The sequence below is a fragment of the Ostrea edulis genome, chromosome 9 (genome assembly GCF_947568905.1).
Source record: "Ostrea edulis chromosome 9, xbOstEdul1.1, whole genome shotgun sequence".
NCBI classification, from domain to species: Eukaryota; Metazoa; Mollusca; class Bivalvia; order Ostreida; family Ostreidae; genus Ostrea; species Ostrea edulis.
In genome coordinates, this window is record NC_079172.1 from 34,573,176 (window position 1) to 34,599,774 (window position 26,599).

Sequence of the window (26,599 nt, forward strand, 5' to 3'; positions counted from 1 at the left end):
CAAGTCTCCACATTAAACATCTACAAGTCTCCACTTTAAACATTTACAAGTCTCCACATTAAACATTTACAAGTCTTCAATTTAAACATTTACAAATCTCCACATTAAACATCTACAAGTTTCCACTTTAAACATTTACAAGTCTCCACATTAAACATTTACAAGTCTCCACATTAAACATCTACATTGAAGTCCCCACTTTAAACATCTACAAGTCTCCACATTAAACATCTACAAGTCTCCACTTTAAACATTTACAAGTTTCCACTTTAAACATCTACAAGTCTCCACTTTAAACATTTACAAGTCTCCACATTAAACATCTACAAGTCTCCACTTTAAACATTTACAAGTCTCCACATTAAACATTTACAAGTCTCCACATTAAACATCTACATTGAAGTCTCCACTTTAAACATCTACAAGTCTCCACATTAAACATCTACAAGTCTCCACTTTAAACATCTACCAGTCTCCACATTAAACATCTACAAGTCTCCACTTTAAACATCTACCAGTCTCCACATTAAACATCTACAAGTCTCCACATTAAACATCTACAAGTCTCCACTTTAAACATCTACAAGTCTCCACTTTAAACATTTACAAGTTTCCACTTTAAACATATACAAGTCTCTACATTAAACATTTACAAATCTCCACTTTAAACATCTCCATTGTAGTCAAAATAGATTTTGAATAAGACAAAGAACCTTTGAAATAAGAGCCAAGTCTGTAAAAAATCTCCCTCTATACTCCTCATTTTCAATGAAAAACTTTATTAGGCCTGGATTTCTCGCAACAACAAAAAAATCATTAGTCGAAACTTGCACTTAATCTTAAAATTTTACTCAAATGTTTGGAAACCCAAATTTGGATTTGAGATTTTTTCGAGAAATCCAAGCCTGCACATTAATATCTCAATACATGTAATATCAACATAGTAACATCTCAATACATGTAATATCAACATAGTGATATCTTAATGTATGTAATATCAACATAGTGATATCTCAATACATGTAATATCAACATAGTGGTATCTTAATGTATGTAATATCAACATAGTGATATCTCAATACATGTAATATCAACATAGTGATATCTTAATGTATGTAATATCAACATAGTGATATCTTAATGTATGTAATATCAACATAGTGATATCTTAATGTATGTAATATCAGTATAATAATATCTTATTATGTGTAATATCAACAGAGTAATATCTTAATGTATGTAGTATCAGCAAGGTAATATCTTAATATATGTAATGTCATTTAGTAATATCTTTAATACATATAATATCAACATAATATCTTATTATGTGTAATATCAACATAGTAATATATCAATACATGTACATGTACTATCAGTACAGTGATATCTCAATACATGTAATATCAGCACACAGCTATCCCGAGATATACATGTATGTAATATCAAAACATAGTTATGTCAATGATACCATTAAAGGATAGAATAGAGAACTGCGGATTACAGAACGGTCAGTAATATGGTCTTGATTGTCTAATGTTTCATCGGAACATATTGGATTTATATTGCATTGATAGCTCAACACTGTTACAGTAATGAAGGTGATTGGTTGTATCTTGTTTAACATCTCGCTCGAGAATTTTTCCTCATATGGAGAAGTCACTATTGCCGGCTAAGAACTTCAAGATTTAGGTTTATGCTCGGTGCTTACGGCGTTTGAGCAGGAAGGGAATTTTATCATGCCGCACCTGCTATGACACGGGGCCTCAGTTTTATGCGGTCTAATCGGAAGAACCTCCCCCCCCCCCCCCATTTAGTCGCCTCTGACGACAAGCAAGGGGGACCTGAGGACCTATTCTAATCCGGAACCCCACGGGACGTGTCATTAAGCGTTGAGAAACTAAAAGTATATCACATCGAGTCGGAGCGGAGTACATCGAATCGGAGCAGAGTCTGCCAAATCCTTCACAGGAGTCTGCCGAATAATTTACACCGAGTCAGAGCGAAGCCTACCGAATCCTTCACACCGAGTCTGAGCGAAGTCTGCAGAATAATTTACACTGAGTTAGAGTGGAGTCTGCCGATTGCTTCAGAACGAGTCAGAGCGGAGTCTATCGAATCCTACGCACAGCGTCAGAGCGGATTTTCCCGAATCCGTCTGTTGCATCACAGATTGATAACAGCCTCTGTTGAACAATACTGTGTCTTAGAATATAAATGATTATATGAAATGAAATTATTACGGATGCGATTTTGTAACCGGTTGTCTTTTCAAGCATGTACACACAACAGTCGATATACATTGAAAGTAAAAATTGTATTCGAAACATCTAGTCTAGTGTATATATACATAACATCGTCAATGAAAATTCATAGTTTGACGATTCTCAGCTGGTTTTCAGATTTTCATATCATTATTTTACGTCATGTTTTTTATAATTCCAAGAAAACAAAACAACAATACAAATGTATCCTTCATTATAATGCATGAATGTAAACCAAACCGCTTGTCAAATGGACAATATTTGGCTTTTTATGCAGTTAGATACCAGCATTCAATTACCGAGCGCTCAAGTTCTTACCACTAGAATTCATAAACCATTTTACAAGAGGTTACATATGTTCATTACGGTAGAGAAAATTGAGTGTTGTGCGTATTTGTCATTTAGCGTGCCAAGCTAGGCTATAGATTTCCTTGTTTAGTTCACGATAGCGATATTAATCATACTGCAGAGCCCGCTCTGTCAGGATGGGAAACAGGGCTCCTCGACAGACACCGTCTTACGGAGAGTTTGAAACACACAAGGTAAGGGTGAAATTATAGACATATTTCATTTTTAAAAAAGGAATATTTAAAAACAACTCACCATATGCATTTATCTAAAAACAACTCAGTTCATTTAGGGGAGTAGAAAAAAATCCTAATTTGGTAAGCTGCATAATTTATGTCTGGTAATAGTCAAGATGGTTGGTTTTGTTTTGTTTACTCATAGTAACGTAGACCGTTATGTTTAGGTGACTTTCTAAATTCAAAGTGTTTCTATAAGAAAATCACCTTCTAATTTCAATTAAATTCAGGTCAGATTTGAGTTTATAGTGATATATCAATTGTCAAGAGGCATATGAGAATTAATCTATCAACAGTACAGTCCTCTTGTGGTATCGTGCAAAATAAATGTTCTAGTAATGTCAATCAAAACTCACTGGGATACGCGTAAACATCATATATCTTTATAATACATTAGTTAGTGCCACTTGAAGAAGCAAGGACTTCTAATGCTTTATATATCTTGATCATACATTAGCTCGTGTCATTTGAAAAAGTAAGGATTTGCAATATCTTATGTCTTGATAAAACGTTGTTTAGTAACAGTTGAGAAAAGTAAGGATGTGTAATATTCTATATCTTGATAAAACGTTGTTTAGTAACAGTTGAGAAAAGTAAGGATGTGTAATATTCTATATCTTAATAATACATTGTTTAGTAACAGTTGAGGAACGTAAGAATTTATAATGACCTACAGACGATTGATATTATGATGTTTATTTTATAAATAGTACTTTGAAATTTCCTTTTATTTGATGCAGATTTCATGGTGTGAATTAGAGATTTCTTAAAAGAATGCAGTGAAAATCAGGTAAGTAACATCAGTTGTATCTATAGGAATTCGTTCTTTATTGCTATATTCACTTAAATGAATCAGAAATGACTAATTCCTGTGTCTTTATCCGCGGGGTCAAACACACACCACTGCAAGCATTTAGTTACGAGACAAAACATTTCAAACGTACACCACTGCAAGCATGTAGTTACGAGACAAAACACTACAGAAAATCGTGGTTTGTACTAGCTTTAACAAATGATGTTGTGTATTTCACACTGTTTGAGGGAATCATGTTTACTGTGCTTTAATTAATCCTGTTCATTAATATATGTTTTCTTGGAACAGTCTGTTACATACTATTAAGAATATTGAATACATACTTGAATATAAATGTACATGTATTTCACTAATGAACATATTCTATTCGTGCTATATTCTGTTGTAAATGAATGGCAATTTCAAAGATTTAATTCTGCTTTCCTAATATAGATAATATCCAAGTTGTCAGTAAATATGGGTGTCCTAATTAAAGTCCCAAATGAGACATCAACAAAATGATTTATCTCTAATGTGAAATATGTGTATACATAAATTTGCATAGATGTGTAATTAAGCTCTATTCTATTAACGCTTCGAGATAAAAGTATCCCATTTTTAATGTCACTCTCCGTGGGCATGCTTCTGTTTGATGCTGTGCTTATATGCCCTTTTTTCATTTTACACAGAAGTATGTGACGCCTGTAATGAAACCCAGCGACAGAAAACAACGTATTGGAATGGAATTAAAAGTCAATGATGATACAAACATGGACGGTGCTTTTCCCCAGGGCTAAACAAAATGAATGTTTAACAATCCCGAGGAAATTTCAAGAAAATTACTGCTTCTCTACTGTACAAGGGTAGTTAAACATCTCTGATTTTTTCGGAATGGGGTCTAAGGTTTTTACCATTCTCTTCGTCCTCTGTTTGTTTTCCGTCGGAAATTCTAAGAATTTTTCAAATTGTGGAATTCCTAAATGTCTATTTCATCTGCGGACGATGCCTTCCCAACAGACCATGGACCACAACTCGGAACCAATGGACACAAAAGGAGTTGGGGTCAAGATTTACCTTAGTGCTTCTGACAATAACACGAAATGTTACATGGATACGAGGAGTTACTTGGATACATTTAAATTTGACGGCAATCCTTTGTTTGCCGTGTTGATATTTGCATGCAAGAGCGAACTCCAGGTCTACTTCAGCGATGATGATGGACCCTATCTGCAGAATGTGATCGCATACGTACAGATTCACACATGCTTAATTACCCAGGAGCAGTTGTATCCCATCCGGAAAAGACTCAAAATATTTATGTTAAATTTAATGTCCAAGTATCCCCCGTTGGATTTTAAATATTGTGACGGGAGTTCTGTCAACAAAACCAGCTGCAAGGTATGGAACACCCTGGAGGGAATAATGTGGATGCCGACAGATTTTTCTGGCTCCGTGACGTCATTATATGAAATGCTATACTGCAATACGACTTATCCATATGTGAAAGAAATTCAACTTTCGAACGTTCCCATGCAACAAGATTTATCGAAATTGCCAGGTACGTTTCCAAGGTTGCAAATTCTTGGGATTGAGAAATCGGACTTAACAGAGCCACCTAATTTCCCTTGGAGCGATGTTTGGCTCCAATTAAGTTTCAATATGACACGAAGAGACGCAGCACACGAGGAATACGCCGGGATTTTCAACATGGATCTGGAAAGAAGCTATCATATGAAAGCTATGTCTCTGAGTGGAAACAAAATTTCAAACCTCGCCAATCACACTTTCAAAGGATTTTTACATAAACTTGATTTATCTCAAAACAGACTTCAAGTTATTAGCGAATTTACTTTTAGAAATCTTCGAGGCTTCCAACATCTTGATTTAAGTTCGAATGATCTGCAGAATATCCCAAAGGATTGTTTTAAAGGCCTGAGAGAATTTCGTCATCTTGACATGAAAGCTAATAAGTTGCTACATATTCCAGGAGACATATTCGTAGATAACACAAACCTTGTGTATGTTGACTTCTCTAGAAATAAGATAAGGGCAATAGAATCAAACACGTTTTCTCATTTAAAATCACTTAGAGAACTTCACTTAGAGTACAATGAAATTACCATTTTCCACCAACAATCATTCCCAAGCCAGTCAATAGAATTCAAGAAACTTTTTCTCGATGGCAATGGTTTTTCTGAAGTCCCAGCATTCATATTCTATATGCGGTCCGTTGATACTATTAGCTTGCGAAATTCAAATGCAAGGTTTCAGAACTTCAGTCAAACCATATCAAATCTGAAATGGGGGGATGAGAAGAGTCCTCAGAGTTCCATAAACGAAACGAAATCCATTACGAGGCAGCAAACCCAAATCATACAAAATGTTCTTGTTGATTTTACCGGAAGTAAAATTGACAATCTAAACTTACCAAGTTACAATCTCAGTGATATCAAAGTTAAAGAAATAGAGGAACTACATGAAAATGTTTTGCATGTCTTCAAAACGTTTCGATTTCGGCTGGAGAACAATCCACTTCGTTGTGATTGCGGAATCAACCAGATTTCTAAAGTTCTGAGACATTTTTTAAAAGAAAATATGATTGAAAAGTATGAATTTTTCAGTGATTGGAAATGCTCTTGGCCCACTGAATTTCGAAATCATTTGCTCTTGGAAATAGCAGAGAAAGATACATATTGCGAGAAAAGCATGACTTTTTGTCCGGCTAATTGTACATGTTTTGAAAGATCAGTGAGTGGAGTTAATATCATAGACTGCCGTAATCGGGGATTCCAGTCTTTACCTGAAAAGTTACCTTCTGGCATCTTGGACCTCTGGTTTCACCAAAATAATATTACCACATTAAATAAAAGGGAATACTTAGATCGAATAAGAACATTAACGTTGTCTCGCAATAATCTTGCAATAATTGAGCCCGGTGTTTTTAAGCAAATGAAAATCATCCAAGAACTTTTTTTGAATTCCAACTTTTTGGTATCGTTGCCTTCTGAAATTCAGGAATACTTCTCAGGAATCATTCATATAGAAGATAATCCATTCAAGTGTGACTGTCACACGACCTGGCTAAAGCGATGGATGATACAACAGGCAAATATTGTTTTTGACTCGCAAGATGTGACATGTAACGTTGACAAAGAAAACGATGATGGGCGACAATTAATCACTGTTCCCGACAGCGATTTTGTCTGCTTAGAGGATTTCGATTCCTTTAATAATGTGCTTGTCCCTAGCACCGTGTGTTCCCTTTTGCTTGTGGCTTTGATTATAACAGTCTGTGTCTTGTACGTTTATAGACTCGAGGTAAAAGTTCTACTTTATATTTATCTTGGTTTTCACCCGTTTGATCAGGATAAAGATTGTAAAGAAGTCATCGACGTTTTGATCGTTCATTCCCCAGAGATCACGGAATGGGTAATGGAGAATATTGTGGAATATCTGGACTTCTGCAGTTCACATTATTTAGTGTGTGAAATGATGAGAGACTTTGTTGCAGGATTTTCATATCAAGAAAACATCGCCACCCTGGTGAAGCATAGTAAAAGAATTATCATAGTTCTTTCAAAAGAATTCTTAAAGGAGGATATTCTAAAAATTACATGGAATGAAACACAAGAGAAAATTAAAGCAATGAAAACCAATTATGCTATTGTTGTTTCACATGATGTGAATCTAAAAGAAATCCAAAACAAAGACTTACAGCAGTATGTAAAACGAGGACGCTATATAGACGCATCACAAAGTCTGTTTCAAGAAAAACTTTCGTATTGCATGCCACAGCTTAAAGGCGATGAAATTCGAATCAGAAGCTTACCTGATTTGAAATATCTCATTCATCATATGTACGGAAGTGATGACAATGCTGAATTGTATGAACGCCATGCGTTCCTGTCGTACTGTGAGAGTAATATTGGATATGTTATGAATGATCTGAGACCCATTTTAGAGGATAATGGATTTACTCTTTGTCTCCCAGATAGGGATTTCATTCCTGGTGCACCAAAAGAAGAAAACGTACTCAAAGCCATAGACAACTGCTTGCATACAATTTTCCTTCTGTCGGGGGATCAGTTAGACAATGAATGGTCCCTGTTTACGTTCAGATCAGCCAGTGAAAAGTCAATGCGAGAGAAATGTAATCACCTAATTGTTGTATTAGGGGAAGACGTGAATTTGCAAACTATGGGTGAAGAGGTAAGAGCTTATGTAAACACTCACGTGTCTCTTAGAGTGAACGAAAAAGGTTTTATAAAACGATTACTGAATGCGCTGCCAGATATCGAAAATCACGAGCTCTACATTAGGAACGATGACAATAATTTTGTCAACTTTGAAAACTTGCACAAGAAGAAAGAAAACGGTCATACGACAATTGTTGCTGACGTCACAGAGCACGGAGGGAAGAAAAACGGGTATATAGAGATGAACGGTAAAGCTCAAAATGGAGACGTTCATTTGTCTGATATCCAGCTGGATGGAACTACTCGTTATCACAACAGAGCTTTTCAGGGAGACGGGAATGAAGCCGTCGATATAAATGAAAACGAACGGAAATCTCCCGAAGATAAACTGTGAACTAGTCTATCTATTTGTCTTTTTAAAAAAAGCTTTTTAAGACATATGAAGAGCCCGTCAAAGAAGATAAAGAAAAATACGACTGTATCCTGAGTGGACTTTAAATTCAATACAAATTATAAAACTATATTTGGTAAAAATTTTGATTTTCCCTTCATATTAGAATATTCATTGTTTTTGTATTATTATTTTTTTTTAGCGAATTGTGAGCATTTTGTGAATAATAATTGTAATATGAAAGTTAACGTTTATTGTATTTGTAAGGGTACCTTTGGATTGTCTCCCTTTTTTGATTGCTGATGTATTATATATTTATTGTTGTATACTACCTCCTCTCTATTACTTTGAAGCTTTACGAACTAAACCAAACATGTATACCTCTTTTGCTGTTGATTGATATATATTATTTATTTTTGTTCAGATTTTTTTCTTCATTTCGCATTCTTGTACTTCATTATGTATATATGATTCATAACCATCGATTTATTCAGTGAAAATATCTGTCATGATTTAATCCTGAAGGTTTGTAAACAATTTACCGAAATTTACAGATTTGAAATAAATTGTACTGTACATGAAGATCGTCATTTGAATGTTAATCAATGACAGCTCTCCATCCATTTGATTTTCGTTGTGATAAACTTCAAGAATACGTTTTTATTTCCATTTGATTGATAGTTTGTTGTCATAAATCTGATAATTAGTTATGAATCGAATATCACACGTATGTCGCTAAGTTTCATTTTCGTGTAAATCGTGGGTTCGGGTCTTACGGGTTTTTTGATTTTTTTCCCTCAGATTATGTTCTAAAGATACCCTTGTGAACACTGTCTACTTTCCATCCATATCAGATTTCTCCTCAGTTTGTTATCCCTTCTTACGTATTAGTTTTCATATCCACTGTTTGAATGTAAGAGGAAATTCGATTTTTTATGCTTTAGGAAACATGAGACATACTTTTATTTATGATAGTAAACACTTTGAAAATGTAGTGAACTACTTGCATAGTAAAAACTCTAATACTTTTTTTCACTATAGTAAACTATAGTGAATTGCAGTCTACTATAAACCTCTACATTTACCAGGGATTGCATTTCTTTTATATCTTTATTTATTATAAACGATTTCGCTTTCTTTATCGGTTGACCATGCACTAGTCACAATAATAGTAGAATTGAAACCAAAGCGACGGACCTTGTTCTTATTCATTCTGTAAAATATACAAGAATTAAGTTCATATTTCATTGTAATATCTATCCTTTCTGTTTTCATGAAAACATTGACATTAAATAATTCTCTAAGATTCCAAACATTAAACCTGTTTCTTTTTTATCATGCGTTGACCACTCTAAACTTTATACATTATGTATCTAATATTTCTTGCTCTTTACCGAGAAATTTTTAAATATTTCGAATAACGATTCTCCCCGTTTAAACATAAGGAATGTAATCATGTATCGCAGCATGAACACGTCCGTGTGATTCAGATGATATTCCACAGTTATCAGTAAAGACTGAAATCTAATCACAATATCTTGTCATTTTGATTTATCTTGATAATTTGCTTTGCATCATTGTAAAAAATGAAAATAAAAGCATCTAGAAGTTTGAATTGTGTAATAAAGTAAATCAGTTGTATAATGAAATACATGAAGTCAGGAATTATTATTCAAAGGAAGCTCTAGAAATCTTTGAATTATAAAGACATTCTACTTTTACCTATATGTTTATAACCCTTGGTGAAGTATGTGTTTATGCAGAATTATTGTCCAGGTGCAGCTTTAAATCTTTCTATATTATTCTAGTACAAAGTCTTTCGCTCTTTAAGAAAACTTATTTAATTTCAATTCTATTTATACAGCTGGAAGATGTATTGTATAACGTGCATAAATTAGCCTAATTTGATATTCTCAGAAGTCCTGCGGATATAATGCTTTTCGAGAAGGCGATATATCATTTCAATGGACAGATTGTATACTTCAAAAGAACATGCCATTAGGTTTAAATGACTGAAACTTAACGTTGATAAGCGAATAGCGAATTAATCTCTCTCTCTCTCTCTCTCTCTCTCTCTCTCTCTCTCTCTCTCTCTCTGATTTCATTGTTACTTTCAGGACATTTGACATCTTGCAAAAAGAATGATACATGTATCGTCAGAGGAACTTAATATGTTGTATGCATTTTTATATTTTTCATGTGTTTCCTGTTTACAATGAATGTGTGTTTGTTGTTGTGTCCATATCTTGTAACAACTATTCTCTGAAATAGTTTAGTATTAGATACTCGATATTGTTACATGTATGATTGAAAGAAAGAAAGAGAAGACGGCCGGTCAGAATGATAATGATAACATTGTGAAGATAACGGTGATCAATTTCCTAAATTATGTACCGGTAAAGAATACAAAATTGAAAATGGTAAACACGGATCTCTAGACACGCCAGAAGTGGGATCACCATTTTCTTTCTTCAATGTACATGTAGCAAACGCAGATCATACGTGCTAGCCTCAAATATCTAAACATAGATTACTCAGTGCGGTAGATATCCCTGTAGTTTTGGAATATTTGATTGTTAATAGAGTGTATTCCCGACTCTATTGTGTTTTTCTATGAATTCACAAGATCTTAAATCATGTCGGTGAATTTTGATATACCAAAAATATGTTGGCATTATCTTGCACACGCATTCATTCCTTACAGTAGACCTTTTAAAATAACTATACTTCAAGACATATTCCAGTCTAGTTTCTTAATATTTTACAAGGAATATTTCCCCTAAACCTCTTTCATGGAGGGGAATTTAACTAAGGGTTGCGTTTGGATGCAATTATCTATCTTCATCAGATAAATAACCCCAGATATATAGAGACTTTTTATATTGCTTGTTTTGATATTTGGTTTATCCAACGAGCTTGATATGGTGTATTTATTCGGTCGGCAAGCCTCGCGAATAAATACACCATATCAACGAGTTGGATAAACCAAAATATCAAAACACGCAATTATAGATGTTTTATTTATCTCATACGTCTTCTTTTTGCTTAATTTTGAGATTATCCCCATTATGGTAGAAACAGCTGATTGAATTTGTTTTGAATCCGTGGCACAGACATCGTACTTATTAATAATCCTTGAGCGGGAAAAAATAGTGCGCTTATAATCGATTCATGTATATTACAAAAGGACATTTTTATAACATAACCCATGGAACAAAATTTTATTAGAAGGCCTTATAGTTTATAATTGATAATGGTTTTGCCATTCCAACAAGATAACACCTATCAACCGAGTATTTATGTTTTGACGTAGGCAAGATTTTCTGCGAAAGTTTGATGTGGCCGTCTTTTTGAAATAGCCTAAACATGTGTAACAACGATCAATGAAAGTAATATTTTAATGCAGCGTTATTAGAATGTTCAACAGTTTACAATGAAAAGTAGATGTGTTTGTGTATTTGGATTTTATTCACGTGGTTTCTTTGGATCTGAGGGCGAGAGGAATTCCCCAGACACTTTAGTAAGTAAAGCTATTGAGATTTGTTACATTCAATATAACTCCAGAGAAAAGAGACTGTGCTTGTGAATGCTTGGTACCGCAGTATGTCGAGGTACTTTCGATTAGGCCTTCCAGTTGGCAGTTGATTCCTTGTCGATGATAATAGACTTAGTGTGGACATCTCTTTGTCTTCTGATAGTAATTCTTGAGTAGATTCTATTTCTAGCTATTGATACAATTGACAATTTTTATAACCGTTAACTTGCATTATGTTCTAAATGAATACAGAATAACAAGATATACGCTTTATTTCATGCATCGTCCACGGTGTGTCCAGGGGTCCGAGTTTGCCCAACTATCTATTTTGTATTGCTCGTAGGAGTTATGGAATTGATCCCTGTTCGTTATCTTCACCTTTCATCGATATGCTTAAACACAAAAATACGTCATCCAAGCGGGGATAGTGTCAAAAGTAGTTCGGACTGGAAGTGCTTTATCAAACGGGCGTGTGATAAAGGTAATGCTTTATCTCACTTGCAATATACACCACACGTATGAGATAAATGCGCAGTAATGCTCTATCAATGGTCAATAATGAAAAGAAGAAGATAACGAGCAATAACCAATCTCATAATCAAGAACAGAAATCTCATAGTAGGGAAAACACGGACCCCTGGACACATCAGAAGTGGGATCAAGTGTCTAGAAGGAGTAAGCATTGCCTGTTGACCGGTCAGACCCGGCATGGTCCCACTATTTTGAACAGGTAAACGGGTTAATCCTTAACCACAGCAGCATGTAAAGTACGGGCAACAGTTGGTACGAAACACGTCAGACGACATTCGACCCAATGTCAAATTGTGTAAACATTGCAAATTAGATCATGATAAAGACAATATAATTTGCAAAAGACTATTACCATGGTGCTCCAGACCATATGGCTTGTTCGAGCAAAATTAAAGACATAATGAATTTATTAAAACCGTCAAAGCCTTTTAAAAGCACTGTCATTCTAAATCCATTGACGTAGGTATTTTGTAGTTTTTTGTGGGTATAGGTCTGTTACGGCACGTTTGGTCGCCTTGGCACGTTCGGTCTCCCGACGACGATACGTGCGGCACATTTGATCGCTGACGACCATTCGTGCCGCACGTTTCGTCTCCAGGGACCAAACATGCCGCACGTATCGCCGTCCGGCGTGCCCGAATGTGCAGTGAGGTTGAACACGAATGGTCGTCAATTTTAGGCCACACCCGAGGACGAATGGTCGCCACCCAAGCCCCCTGTCCCAAATCCCAACTTTGCACGCGTGTATGTGTGTGCGTTCATGTGTAATAAAGTTTTGTTTTGCAATACACACGGACATACGTGCACACATTTATGACACAAGCCAAGTACGATACAAAGTCAACAAACAAAAACTTCGGCATTTCTGGATGGAATTTGATGTGAATTTATTTTACAAACACAGGAGTCGCAACATTTTAGCAACACAATACTCTTACATACCATCATATCGCACTCCGTTTTTACATTTATTCGTCTTCAAAGATATTTCATCAATCTTTAAGACATCTCATAAAAGATATAAGATATCCTATTATGTTTTTTTTTTTTACACGAGATACCTTATATAGTATACAATATATCTCATAAACTTTATAAGATGTCTTAATAACGTTTTTGATTTACGGCGGGTGTTACCGGTCGACAGGGGATGCTTACTCCTCCTAGGGACCTGATCCCACCTCTGGTGTGTCCAGGGGTCCGTGTTTGCCAAACTATTTATTTTGTATTGCTTATAGGAGTTATGAGATTGATCACTGTTCGTTATCTTCACCTTTCATTTAAGATATCTCATTAACTCTTATAAGATATTTTATAACTTTTATCTTATAAAAGAAATTTTATGATATATTTCATATATTTTATAGATATCTTATATGTCTTATAGGATGTTTCTTAAACTTTATAAGATATATCATAAATGAATTTTTACAAGATATCTTATAAACCTTATAAAGTATCATATTGTTGTGTAATACTTGTACTTGAGTGACACCTGTGACCTAGATTGTTCTAGAGTTCGATGTTTATCAAGTACTAGAAAGATGACGAACTGTGTCTTTCAAGAATGTATCACAACATTTATTCTTATTATGAATACAATGTGAATGTAGCCGATGTTAAGCTCTGGTTAGACAAGCACTTTAGGCATTTTTGATTATTCTATAACTGGGACTAGGATTTAGGAATTTCGTTGGAAATTAACAGCGGATTCATGATTTGTTTTGTATACATATTCAGCTCGGCACGGACATTGTTTATTGCTCACCTATTGTACTTTAGTACTTTGTTATTATCAAAACTTTCTTTCAAGCATTGCAAATACATGTTATTACTTGTTTGACTGCCGTCGTTAGTATATTCTGCGGCTGGATAATTCTGATCCATAATAACATGTATAAGATGTGTTATAAAACATAATTGATATCCCGTGTGTTTTATAAGATATCTCATAAAGTTGATGAGATATCTTCTTATAAAACATATGAGATATCTTATATGTTTTATAAGATATCTTACAAAAATAGTTTTATAAGATATATTCTTTTATAAGATATCTCATAAACTTTATGATATATCTTGTTTAATATACAAGATATCTTATCAAGTTGATGAGATACCTTATATAGTTTAAAAAAAATATCTTATGTATTTTATGAGATATATTAACTCTAAATTATGTGAGACGTCTTATAAAATTCATTAGATATCTGATTTAAAATAGAATATATCTCATAGAATACATTGGAGACCTTTATAAAGAAGTAAATATAAATATGACGTGGCATATATCCTGATAAGTAAGAGTGTGCAAACCATTCAACATGTTGAGACAATTCAACATGTTTTCAATGGCTGTGAAAAAGTATCTATATTATGGAGCAATCTGAGCATGCACATTTATCAAACAACTTCCAAAAGAATAAGTTTTAATGTACGTAATATTTTATTAGGTAAACTCTCATTGTCGAAAGGCAACAGAATTGTAAATTTCCTTATTCTATATATACAAAACAATATATTTTTTCTGGTTTGAAAAAAAAACCAAATTCCCAAGATTCTTGGAATTATTGTTCTATCTATACAACAAATACAAGGTTGAAAAATGTATTGCGTATCAGAATTTAGAAATACAAATTTTTTAAAATAACTGACATGTATGGAAAACACTTTTTGACAACATAAAAAAATCATAATTTTGCTATTTCAAGCAATATTTTTTTCTACTTTTGAAGCCACATGTACTTTTATTTATTTACTCGAGCTCTTTATTGTTATCATTTTTCTCTTACAATTATATTGAAAATACAAGAACTTACCAACAAAAGTATGAGTGTGAGTATGAAAGTGTGTGAAAGTGGTTAGAAAAAATGACAAATGTTCTTTTGTCTTATGTCAATATTTGTGAAATTAAAAAAAATGATAAATTAAAAAACGAAGAATGTGCAAACACGCATACAAATATACATGACCACACAGAGCGAAATACAAAGCAAATACTATAGTACCATTTGTCATGGTTTGATAAGAAAATGAAATCTTTGAATTTGGCATAAGCAACTCTGCGTATAGAGTTTTAATTTTAGTGAACATAATACTCATAAACAACACTTTACCACTTACCATGTTAACTTATTGTAAAAACAATCCATCAGTACTATCATGATGAACACAATCTAAAAAAAAAAAGAAAGAATTTAAGACAACTACTGTACTAGCGGTAAGCACGAAAATAAAATGTACGAAATAGCTACAAAATTGGTACTTTTACAAAGTACGCATCAAATTCAACAGGTAGAGTAAGCAAATCTAGAAAATTGCAACTTCATAGGTATGAAGCACTTTTCATATATGAAATTGGCTGTTTTATAATAGAGCCATTATTTCAAAAGTATTTGGCACAATACAGTTGTCTTTCTCTCTGTTATTGACTTTGGCGTGGAAGAGAGAGAGAGAGAGAGAGAGAGAGAGAGAGAGAGAGACTGTGTATATGGTTTTTGTTAGTGAGAGAGAAAGATTACATGGAGATAGCTCTGACTTGTTGAAGAGTAGGCGTCTATGGAGGAGTACTACGGTTTTGTGGGTATTTTTATAGGGAACGTCCATTACCATTTTATTATTAATTGAAGGCTACTAGAAAGCTCCACATCCCCATTAACTATTATCCACCAATGCAACAGACTCATTCGGTTTGATCAAACCGGAAGAAATTGAAGAAGAATTTGGACAAGAAGAAGGAGGAGGAGGATTAGAAGAGACAAAGAGAAGGAAGGGGAGTATATGCTGGGGGGGGGGGGGGAGAGAAGGAGAAAAGCAAAGTTGGGGTTTGGGAGTGGGAGCTTGGGTGGCGACCATTCGTGCTCCTCTTGTATAACCTAAAATTGGCGACCAATCGTGTCCACACTCACGGCACGTTCAGTCGCCCGGCAACGATACATGTGGCACAAATGGTCGCCGGCGACAAACGTGCAGCACGAATGATCGTCAGCGACCAAACGTGCTGAAACGACCAAACCTGCCGTAACAAATACCAAACATGCATTCTTGCTGCATTTGTACTTTCAATATGCTAAGCATAATCTAATTATATCACTCATTCATAGATACAGAATTTGGGTACAAACCCAAGTCCATTTGGTGATGGACCAATTTTTCGACGAATCAGCGAGGACAATTTCTGTCGAGGTTATGCGACCCCCATCTGTTGTTGCATGCTAAAGATATATGAGTGGCGTGGAATAAGCCAATGCAAAACAACCTGTAAATCCTGACCCTCCAAAGAATTCAGGATTTTTTTTATCATTCTTAATTACGTCTTTGAAGTCTTCAACCAGTCTTCAACCATAGGAAAAGAAATTCCTCGAAAGTCATTATTTCAGAACGGAAGAATATATAATCGGTGGTATATAATGAGATAAAGACAGTTCTCTTGTTCAGTATGCATCGCACCCTCTGTGCACATTTTCACCAAGTTCGATCGACCAAGGTCTACTTTTCAATGCTGTTTTAAGCCTGGTAACAAAAAGAAAATGATGTACTGTATATTTGTGCTAATTGCAACAAGCATTAACGTTGTGAACAATGCTCCCGTGCATTCCCCTGGGACATAAATATGTGATTTACATTGTTCACACAAGTCTTTAGGAAATCATTTTTCTTAAAATGTTATGAAAGTGTTGGGTTTTATTAAATTCTATACTTTGATAAATGAAAGAGAGGAAGTACTCAGTTTGATTGAAAACATTATACAATTTGGCTGCCGTAGATGGCTGAAGTGCATAATAAATATAAAACAAAAAAAATATGACAACACAAACACAATACAAATTGGTCGCTATATCCATGACAACTGTTTTGTTCATGAAATATTTAGTTTCCCATGTCACTTTCCAAATACATGGATTTGATTTTTCTATCACCACTTCATTCATGACTATAGTAAAAAAAAAAAAAAAAAAAGAAGCTGAAAATATTTTTTTGCATTTTTAAACAACCTTTTCAGATACTCTTTAATCTGCCCTTTTACAATATAAATACTTTGTCCTAGGTAAAATAAATTCAAAACTACAGAGAAAATGCATCAACTACATGTATATATTGATAGTGTACAGCAAACACTCTAATTGCTCTGCCATGTAAGGGGTTAATACAGAAGGGAGTTAAAAAGCTTCACTTTGCCATGAGTGAAACATCCGTATGAGTTACTCCTCTTTGGTTATGATATCGACGACTAATTTAATGTAATTACTGTATTTATGAATGACACAAACTATCAATTCTTTAGTGAAGGTGGTTACATAATCGTTTACAAATTGTTAGGTATTCTTATTTTATTTGTTCTGCGTATCATTAATTTTTATATTGAAATAGGCTACAGACAAACAAGTTGATGTTCGAGAGATTACAACAGTCTTGGTTAAAATTTACACTTCGCACATGCTATGGTCGTTACAATGATCTAATCTACAAATCTATCAGTGGGTGAAATACTGTCTGACGTGTTTCACAACTATTGTTAGGCCGTTCTTTACATACTGATTTGACTACTCCGTTTACCTGATCAAGTCATGGCGGATGTGACCGTTTGGCAGGGGATGCTTACTCCTCTTATGCACCTTATCCCACTTCTGGTATGTTCTCGCCCAATTCTGAAATTTGTATTCAGGATATTTTTATTTTCACAAACTATGCTTTGTATTATTACAGAGATTCTAGACAATGTTTTGAAGAGGTTATGTTCTTGTATAATAAAAATGTATCTACAATACCTACACATTATTGATATTTGCTATTGTATAATTCATGCATTATCTGAAATATATAGACATTATCGATACTTGTTTTTTGTTAATTAAATGTATTTATCTACAATATCTAAATATTAATGATGTTTGTTCTAATAAATAATGCATGCATCTGCGATATCTAGACATTTGCTCTTTTATAGTGAATGCATTTATCTACCGATATATCTGCGAATGAGAAAATCATGAGAGCAAAAGGAGTTGAATGGAGGGAGAACGTATGTCTGTAATATTCCTATGGTAAAAATCAATCTAGTCTTAATCACTAAACGATAATGGTGTTTCTCATGGTGCACAGTGTTTTTATCTGTTTACAGTAAAGGGCAAACATTCATTTTTAATTCAATACGATTTTAAAGTCGTTGTCTATTTGATCATTTCTGAGCTTCATCTTGTAGCTGTTGATCATACCCGATCGCGGTTCGATTCCCGATCTCAGCCCGGAATTAGAAGTGAAAGTCACGAATCGTTAGAATATGACCTTAGACATGGATCTCAAAATGCCTCGGTTAAAATCTGTGGCACATCACTTACAGTTAGTGGTGTATAGGTTTACTCAGCCTGAATGAATGAAAAAATTTGGGATAGGACTAAAACAACAAAGAAGGGGTGATTACAACGTTAAAGTGCTATCATATGACGGGTCTGTTTTACAAAATCTCTAACAATGGTTTTTGTAGAGAAGTGAATTAAACAATTCCACAAAAATATGTTACTTGTCTATGAAATATTTACTAATATTAGTTAGATATAAAAAATAAAAAAATAAAAAGATTTGATAATAATGATTTTTTTTAAAATTGTTAATGACATTTCTAATATTGGGTAATTATACTTATAGGTATTACTGACTTAAATTGTGGATCAGGATATTTTACAAACCACAGCTGATCTAGTATGTAAGTATATAAGTTTACCATATTTCCATCTCCTTGAATGTTCTCATTCATAGTATTGTGAATAATCTATATTGGAATCATTTGTTGTTTTTCCTTCATATTTGTTGAAGTATTTGTTGTCTTACCACAAGTTAAAGGACAGAATGTTGTCTCTCCCTCATCCGTGATCGTGATCGTGGTGACAATCCTCATGCATATTCATCTATGTATTCACGGCGGGTGAGACCGGTGTACAGGAGATGTTTACTCCTCCTAGACAGCTGATCCCACCTCTGGTGTGTCCAAGTATCCGTATTTGCCCAACTCTTTATTTTGTATTTCTTGTAGGGGATGAGTGGGTTGTTATCACGGGCCTTCTTTTGGTAGGGTGAGGGGGTTGGAGAGGAGTGTATGATGTACAACACCGGGTTTGTAAAAATCAATGCAGTATAACAAAATTAAAAAGATACCCAAAAGTCAAATGCTTAAAAACACACTTCACTGAGCATCACCCCCTTTTTTCATCACATATACAATAAAACACAGTTATAGCAAATCCCCATGTATCTATGTGTATATTATCTGCGAATGCCCAAAATTATTTAGATGCAGTTTTCATTGTTTTTACAATTTTTTCATAAAGTAAATTTTTTATCTTTTGAAACTTATAAGTGCATCGCAATTCGAAACGCCGCTGTAGAATTGCTATGGACCGTAGTGACTCTTGAATTCGTGTCATCATTTGGGGGTAAATATCCAATAAGGGTGAAAATGCTTATTGAAATCAGTATACACGAAGAACAATATTTAATCCTGGGTAGAAAATGTGTTATACATTGTCACATCTGCTACATAAGACACGAATTTAAATGTATCATTACTACTTGAAATTATTATATCATCTCCTGTTTTCAGGTACTTTTACATATCCTGTTAACAAAATTATATATATAGGCATCCATTAACCTTCAACATTTAGGTGTAGTTAAAGTCATTCTTGATCGCTGCTATGGAATAATGCCAATTATGTAAGCCTTTACTACATCACAAGTTCTAAAATGTCTCACTACACGTTTCTTCAAATCATCAATTTGGTATTTTATTCTGAATATGGTAGCTTACATTTAGTAGAAATAAACTAAATATACTATCTATTTTAAAAGAAGTTAAACAGCCTTTCCCACGTGTAATTTTTTGAACAGTTTCTTAAGAAAAAGATTTATACTACAATTGTGAAACGAATTGTCTTTTAGGCACAGGGGCAAGTTGTTAATCGGTCCGTAAAAGGCCTTAGTGTTAGAACCTATTTCCCTATTACGAATAATATAACTTTCGCCGTCGCGGTGACAACCTTCATTTCGTTGTGAAATTTACTTGCACATTAGTGTCAGGCAGAGAAAGGTAAGCGACTGGGTCACGGGGGGAACATATAGGGCAACATTATAATTCATGTTAGTTTTATCTATATTGAGTTATGTTTTCTTTCGCGATAAGTGAAAAGTACATGGACTATGATATTAAGTAATAGTTCATCACTTCTCACTAAAATCTGTTATACAGTTGATCGTCAACTACACATGCACATACAATGTAGCGTGGGTAGGTATCATCAGTTTAATGGATTTCACATGTTTGAATGTTTTCCCTTGCTAGTACAAAATCGTGTTACTTGTTCTATACATATTTGTTTTACCACATATTGTGATACTAGGGATTGAGGAATTCCACTATAATCAGCCATGCGAAAAGACACCTTGAATGATGAATATTGGTTACGACAGGAATATATGAAATTGTAGTGATTTAATCACTATCATAAATGTTAACTCTCTGGGGGAAAGAAGTTGTATATAGTGTGAGTTTTTGAGCATGTACAATATTGTTATCATCCTCTGTTGTGGTTGACAATACAAACGTTTAACACCTGATGATATTCCTTATTAGTATGTGTTCATATCCTTTGTAAAGCTTAAGTTGATATAGAGTGTAAAATTACTAACAATTCTTTTGAACAGTGGATCGTAACACACAGACAAGAACCTCTCGTATATACCATGTTTCTTTTCGATAAAACCAAACAGTTTTTTCCTTACTTTATACCAAATATATGATTTAAATTATCTTTTAATGTACATTATTTGTGGCTACTGACTTCATTTTGCATGAAAACTTTATATTTAGAATTCTTCTATAGTATTGCTGAACAAGAGATATGCAAATCAACATAAATATTGAAATCAATCTTTGCAATATCTTTATTTCAGTCTCCATCACTACTGCAGGTACTTTGGTTCCCCCCCCCCCTGGTTAACTGACAAAGAATGGACAAAAGAAGAAGCAGCCACTCTACAGGCCTCAAGGCTAACCAGAACATGTGTTTTAGTCGTCTGAATATAGTATAAACATTGTCCCCGACAAATCATCACATAAGCTGACAAGAAAGGTTTCATTCTTGATCAAAAGTTGTTCACAGCCACCTAAACAGTACGATGCGCGTGTACTTCCTGCTTATGATTCTTACTTTGTTGACGTATTCCCCCTCAGTGATGAGCTCATTGGAGACTCTATGTGTGCCAAAGTGTTTAATCCACTGGCGGGAAATTACAGATGTTCATCTCTTAAGCCAAAACGACATCCCTCTTAAGACAGTGGCCTACTCTTTGTCTCTCGGGGTGCCTTTAAACAACTGTACCTCCATCAAGCAATGTTATGTCAACACATCAGAAATACTGGAGGCTTACAATCTTGGTGACAAGCCTGTTATTGCTTTCTTCGACATCCGGTGCTTTAATCCAATGGTAGTCCAGATGACCCCATATACAGGAACACAGATGTCTAATGTTCTGTCATATATACAAATAATGAACTGTCAGCTGACAAAGGAAGTGTTTGAGATCATCGGTAAAATGGTTCGTCCTTTTTCTTTAGTGATGAAAGATACCAAGATTCCAATAAATTATACCCTGCTTAATGATACTGTCATCAGTAATACGATGTGTAGCATGCTGAATCAATTGACAACTCTCTGGATTCATAACACACCTGGTGAATCAGAAGGAAAACTTAACTTCGATGATCTTGTTAACATGTTTCAATGCGACCATGATTTCCCAGACATGAAAGATTTAACCATCCACAATGTTCGACTCAACACATCTATATTCAATATCAGTGCTATATTTCCAAACATAGTTTCCTTGGAAATTACTCTTGCAGGACTTACAGAACCAATTCGGTTTCCTTGGAATGACTCATCTGCATTACTGAGTTATAATCTTTCATCTTCGGATTATATGCTTAAGCAATATGCCAATGCAAATCATATTACAGTTGATAGACACCATTTCCGAAGACTTCTGAATCTAAACATGAATAAGATCTCAAGTTTACAGAACTATGAAATGTATGGAAAACTGCAAATGGTGCAGCTTGCAGGAAATGGACTATATGCAATTAACGAAAATTTATTCAGGAATTTGGAAGATTTAGAGCACATAGATCTTAGTTTAAACAACTTGCAAATAATTCCGCCTTTCACCTTCCGCGGACTGAATTTGTTAAAGCATCTCGATGTGCATTCTAATAATCTAACACACATACAGCCAGATCTCCTTTTAGATAACAAGAAAGTGATCTATATTGATTTCTCAAATAACAGCATCGATACCATCGGTACAGATGTTTTCAAAATGTTGGAGGACTTAAGAGAATTGCATTTGGAGCACAACCGTATTATCTCATTAGAAACTTTGGAGTGGCCGATCTACTCCACTCAGTTGCAATTATTATACTTCGACGGAAATCCTCTGATTCATTTACCGGAATTCATATTTTACCTCAGAGCTTTAAAAACGGCTAGCTTTAGATATACACAAATATATTTTAAGAATTTCACAGGGTACATTCACGCTCTCCACTACAGCCTTGTTGCCGAACAGCTGCTGAAAGGCTCCGTTGCCAAAAACGATATAAGTATAGAAATTGTTATCAAAAACCCCAGAGCAATTCTTGATAATATTGAGGACAGAATCCGAGTAATAGATTTGACAGGTAGTAAAATAGATAACTTGAAGCTGGAGTATTATGGAACGGAAAGGGAAATTCAAAACAGAGTGTATATACTGAATATAAAATTACTTCTCATTTTGAAATACTTCAAAATCATTTTGGACAGAAACCCATTACGTTGTGATTGTGGAATAGTACAACTCAGTAGATATATAGCTCATAAAAAACATTCTAATGAGAGTTTATTCGATGGAGAAGAATATTTCTTTAACGATTGGAAATGCGCGTCGCCGTCGGAGTTTAAAGGCCAACGTATGTTGAGCATACCAGAAGCAAATACGTATTGTGAAAAGAATATTTCAAACTGTCCGAGAAATTGTAGTTGCTATGAAAGGTCAATAACTTACTTTACCATTATTGATTGTCGTAATCAACATTATATGTCTTTACCAGAACTTTTACCAAGTGGAATTTTGGAACTTTGGTTTCAGGGTAATAACATTTCTACTCTAACTGATGACACTTTGAACTATATACCAAGAATAAGACAGCTCCTTCTGTCGGATAATCAAATAGTCAGCATCAGCGATGCCACTGTTTCAAAAATGAACATTTTAAGTATATTGCATCTTGATTCAAATTATCTTGTATCTCTTCCGAGAGCTCTTGAACACGTACAACTAATGTCTATAAAATTCATCAATAATCCTTTGAAATGTGATTGTCACACAAAATGGATCAAACACTGGATGTTAAAGAATATGGCCGTCATCGAAGGTGTCACCGATGTTACATGCAATGTAGATGACGAGGAGGAAAAGGGGAAATTTTTTATCAGCGTTCCAGATGAGGATTTTGTTTGTTTAGAAGACTTTGATTCTATAAAACATGTTGTTGTACCAACTGTCACATGTTCGTTAGTGCTGCTAGTACTGATCATTACACTATGTCTGATGTATGCATACAGGTTAGAGGTCAAGGTATTAATGTATATTTACTTGGGGATTCATCCATTTGATAAAGACGACAAAGATGGGAAAGAAATCATCGACGTTTTGGTTCTTCATGCCCCAGAGATGACGGATTGGGTGATGGAGAATGTTGTTAAATATTTGGAATTTCAAAAAGACTACTATGTCGTCTGTGAAATGATGAGAGACTTTGTAGCTGGTTTTACATACTTGGAAAATATTGCTAGCATTGTGAAACACAGCAAACGGATGCTGATAATATTATCACCGGAATTCATTGAAGACGACTTGCTAAAAGTTGCCTGGAATGAAGCTCAGGAAAAGATCAAAGAATTGAGAACGAACTACGCTATCGTTGTGTGTCATGAGGTGACGTTGAAACAAGTAATGATAAAAGATATGCAGAGGTATATCAAGAGGGGACGTTATATTGACGCAACACAAGCTTTGTTTCATGAAAAACTTCTCTATTCCATGCCCCAGTACAAAGATACGACTGATAAAACAAAAAGTTTACCTGACATAAAATACTTCATCCAGGAGACGTATGGAGAAGAGGGTTTCGATAATGATCTGTACAACAGGCACTGCTTCATTTCGTACGCAGATAGTGAAATGCCTTACATAATGAATGAATTAAGACCAACTCTAGAAAACAATGGCTATTTGCTATGTCTTCCTGACCGAGACTTTGTTCCAGGAGCTTCAAAAGAAGAGAACGTTCTAAAAGCCATTGATAGTTCACTACACACTATCTTTATCCTTTCTGGGAATCATCTACAGGACGAGTGGTCTGTTTTCACTTTTAGAATAGCAAGTGAGAAGTCCTTGCGCGTCCGAAGTAATCATTTAATCGTCATTATTGGCGAGGACGCTGACTTAGAAACAATGGACGATGAAGTGCAATTTTACATCAAAACTCACGTGACTCTTAGAATTAATGAAAAGTGGTTCGTTAGGAAACTGTTGAACTCTTTACCGGACGTGGAGACTCAGCTTCCTAACATAATTGATCATGTTGGAAATAAAGTCCAGCCGCAGCATCAAAAAAGAATTGGAGAACCTAGAACGGTCGTGGCAGAAATTAATCATAGACTAGAAAACGGTAGAGTCAATATTGGAAATGGAAACGCAGAAAATGGGACTATCAAATTTGTCAATGGCGCTTATATTAATGACGAAGACATTCATATTGAATTAAGAGACGAAATTGTTTGAGGTCGATATGTTGATCCATATAACAGTAGGATTTGTGACACCAGGAGAACCCGGAAATGATTAATATATATGTATTTTTAAAATATGTATTTTGTTACTGTCTCATATTTTGACTATTAATTATATATGGTTTCTGTAAACTAAATTGTGTGGTACTTCTTGAGTATATTGCTTAAAATCGTTTCCAATGTGACACTTTTCAAAAATGTAGAAATGTTTATAGACAGTCGTAATTTGTCCATTCGTTAGATTCTTCACAATATTGTCCGGCGAAGGCAACCATTTAGTTTAAAACTTTCAGAAGTTTTAAAAGTGAAATTGGAAGTTGAATAGTGATTAGTAAACGAATGTATAACTGATATAGCTCATCCTAAGATAAATTTCATTCTGTTATATTTAATTGTAGTACTTATACAAATGTGATATTTCAATACTGCTCAAAATTCAGTCATTGTATTGTCTATGTGATTACTTAAATGTCTAAATTTATATTTAGGATAAAATTGTATTTCAACTTCTATTATTGTTGTTCATAGTGAATGTAAATGTGTAAACATGTTCACAGTATGATGCAATAGAAATATTTCGTTTGGTATCCTCTTGGGATTTATTGTAACAGAACAATTTTCGTGTGTGTGTGTGTGTGTGTGTGTGTGTGTGTGTGTGTGTGTGTGTGAGAGAGGGAGAGAGAGGGAGAGAGACGCTGAACTTTTAGGAACTCTAGAGGCCAAATATTTGCTCGATGTATTTGATAATTCATTTGTAGCTTCGTTCAGGAAAAGAATAATACTTGATTTTGGATTCGAGAGGTTAGAAATAATACTTGATTTTGGGTTCGAAAGGTTAAAGATCAAGACCACTACGGAATTTTACAGAAAAAGACACTCTACAGATCACAGTTTTTGCTCGATTTATTTAATACTTCAAATTTATCTTTGTTATCAAGAGAGGGAAAACCCAGGTGGTTTTTGGATCGAGAGGTCAAAGGATAAGGTCACTAGGGGACTTCATAGAAAAAGCTTTAGACACTTATTGTAGTGGACGATTCCCTGCCTAGGAGAGCTATTGTTTTGTTTGGTTTTCGTCATTTCGATATTTTGTCACTCGTCGTGAGACTTTATAAGCTGTAGGAGAAGTGTGACGATTTTGGTATGTGGCTGGCACTCGTAACAATGAGATAATTTTCATTGTATCAATGCCTGTCGAAAATAGGGACCTCGAATTTTAAGGTTTCATCAGATATACCTCTCACCCTCACAAATGAGCAATACAACCTAATTGTCATTCTCTCGCCATAATTCACGTTACACAAGCTTCACTTTCTCCTCTATCAACGCCTGGAAAATAGTTCTACATCAAGTAACAATTTAATCACATGATTCATAACAGGGATGCCTACTCCTCCTTTTTCAAATAATCCCACCTCTGA

General features: G+C 34.5%; 1 protein-coding gene across 1 annotated transcript; it reads left to right on the forward strand.

The window, feature by feature from the left end:
- Window positions 1–2,691: 2,691 nt before the first annotated feature.
- LOC125660346 (uncharacterized) lies at window positions 2,692–25,728 on the forward strand. The gene is made up of 5 exons (XM_056150719.1): window positions 2,692–2,803; window positions 3,586–3,635; window positions 4,328–8,224; window positions 20,227–20,234; window positions 21,437–25,728. Exons 3-5 carry the CDS (start codon window positions 4,530–4,532, stop codon window positions 25,168–25,170), a joined length of 7,437 nt encoding a protein of 2,478 aa, XP_056006694.1. The 5' UTR covers window positions 2,692–2,803; window positions 3,586–3,635; window positions 4,328–4,529; the 3' UTR covers window positions 25,171–25,728.
- The last annotated feature ends 871 nt before the right edge of the window (window positions 25,729–26,599 follow it).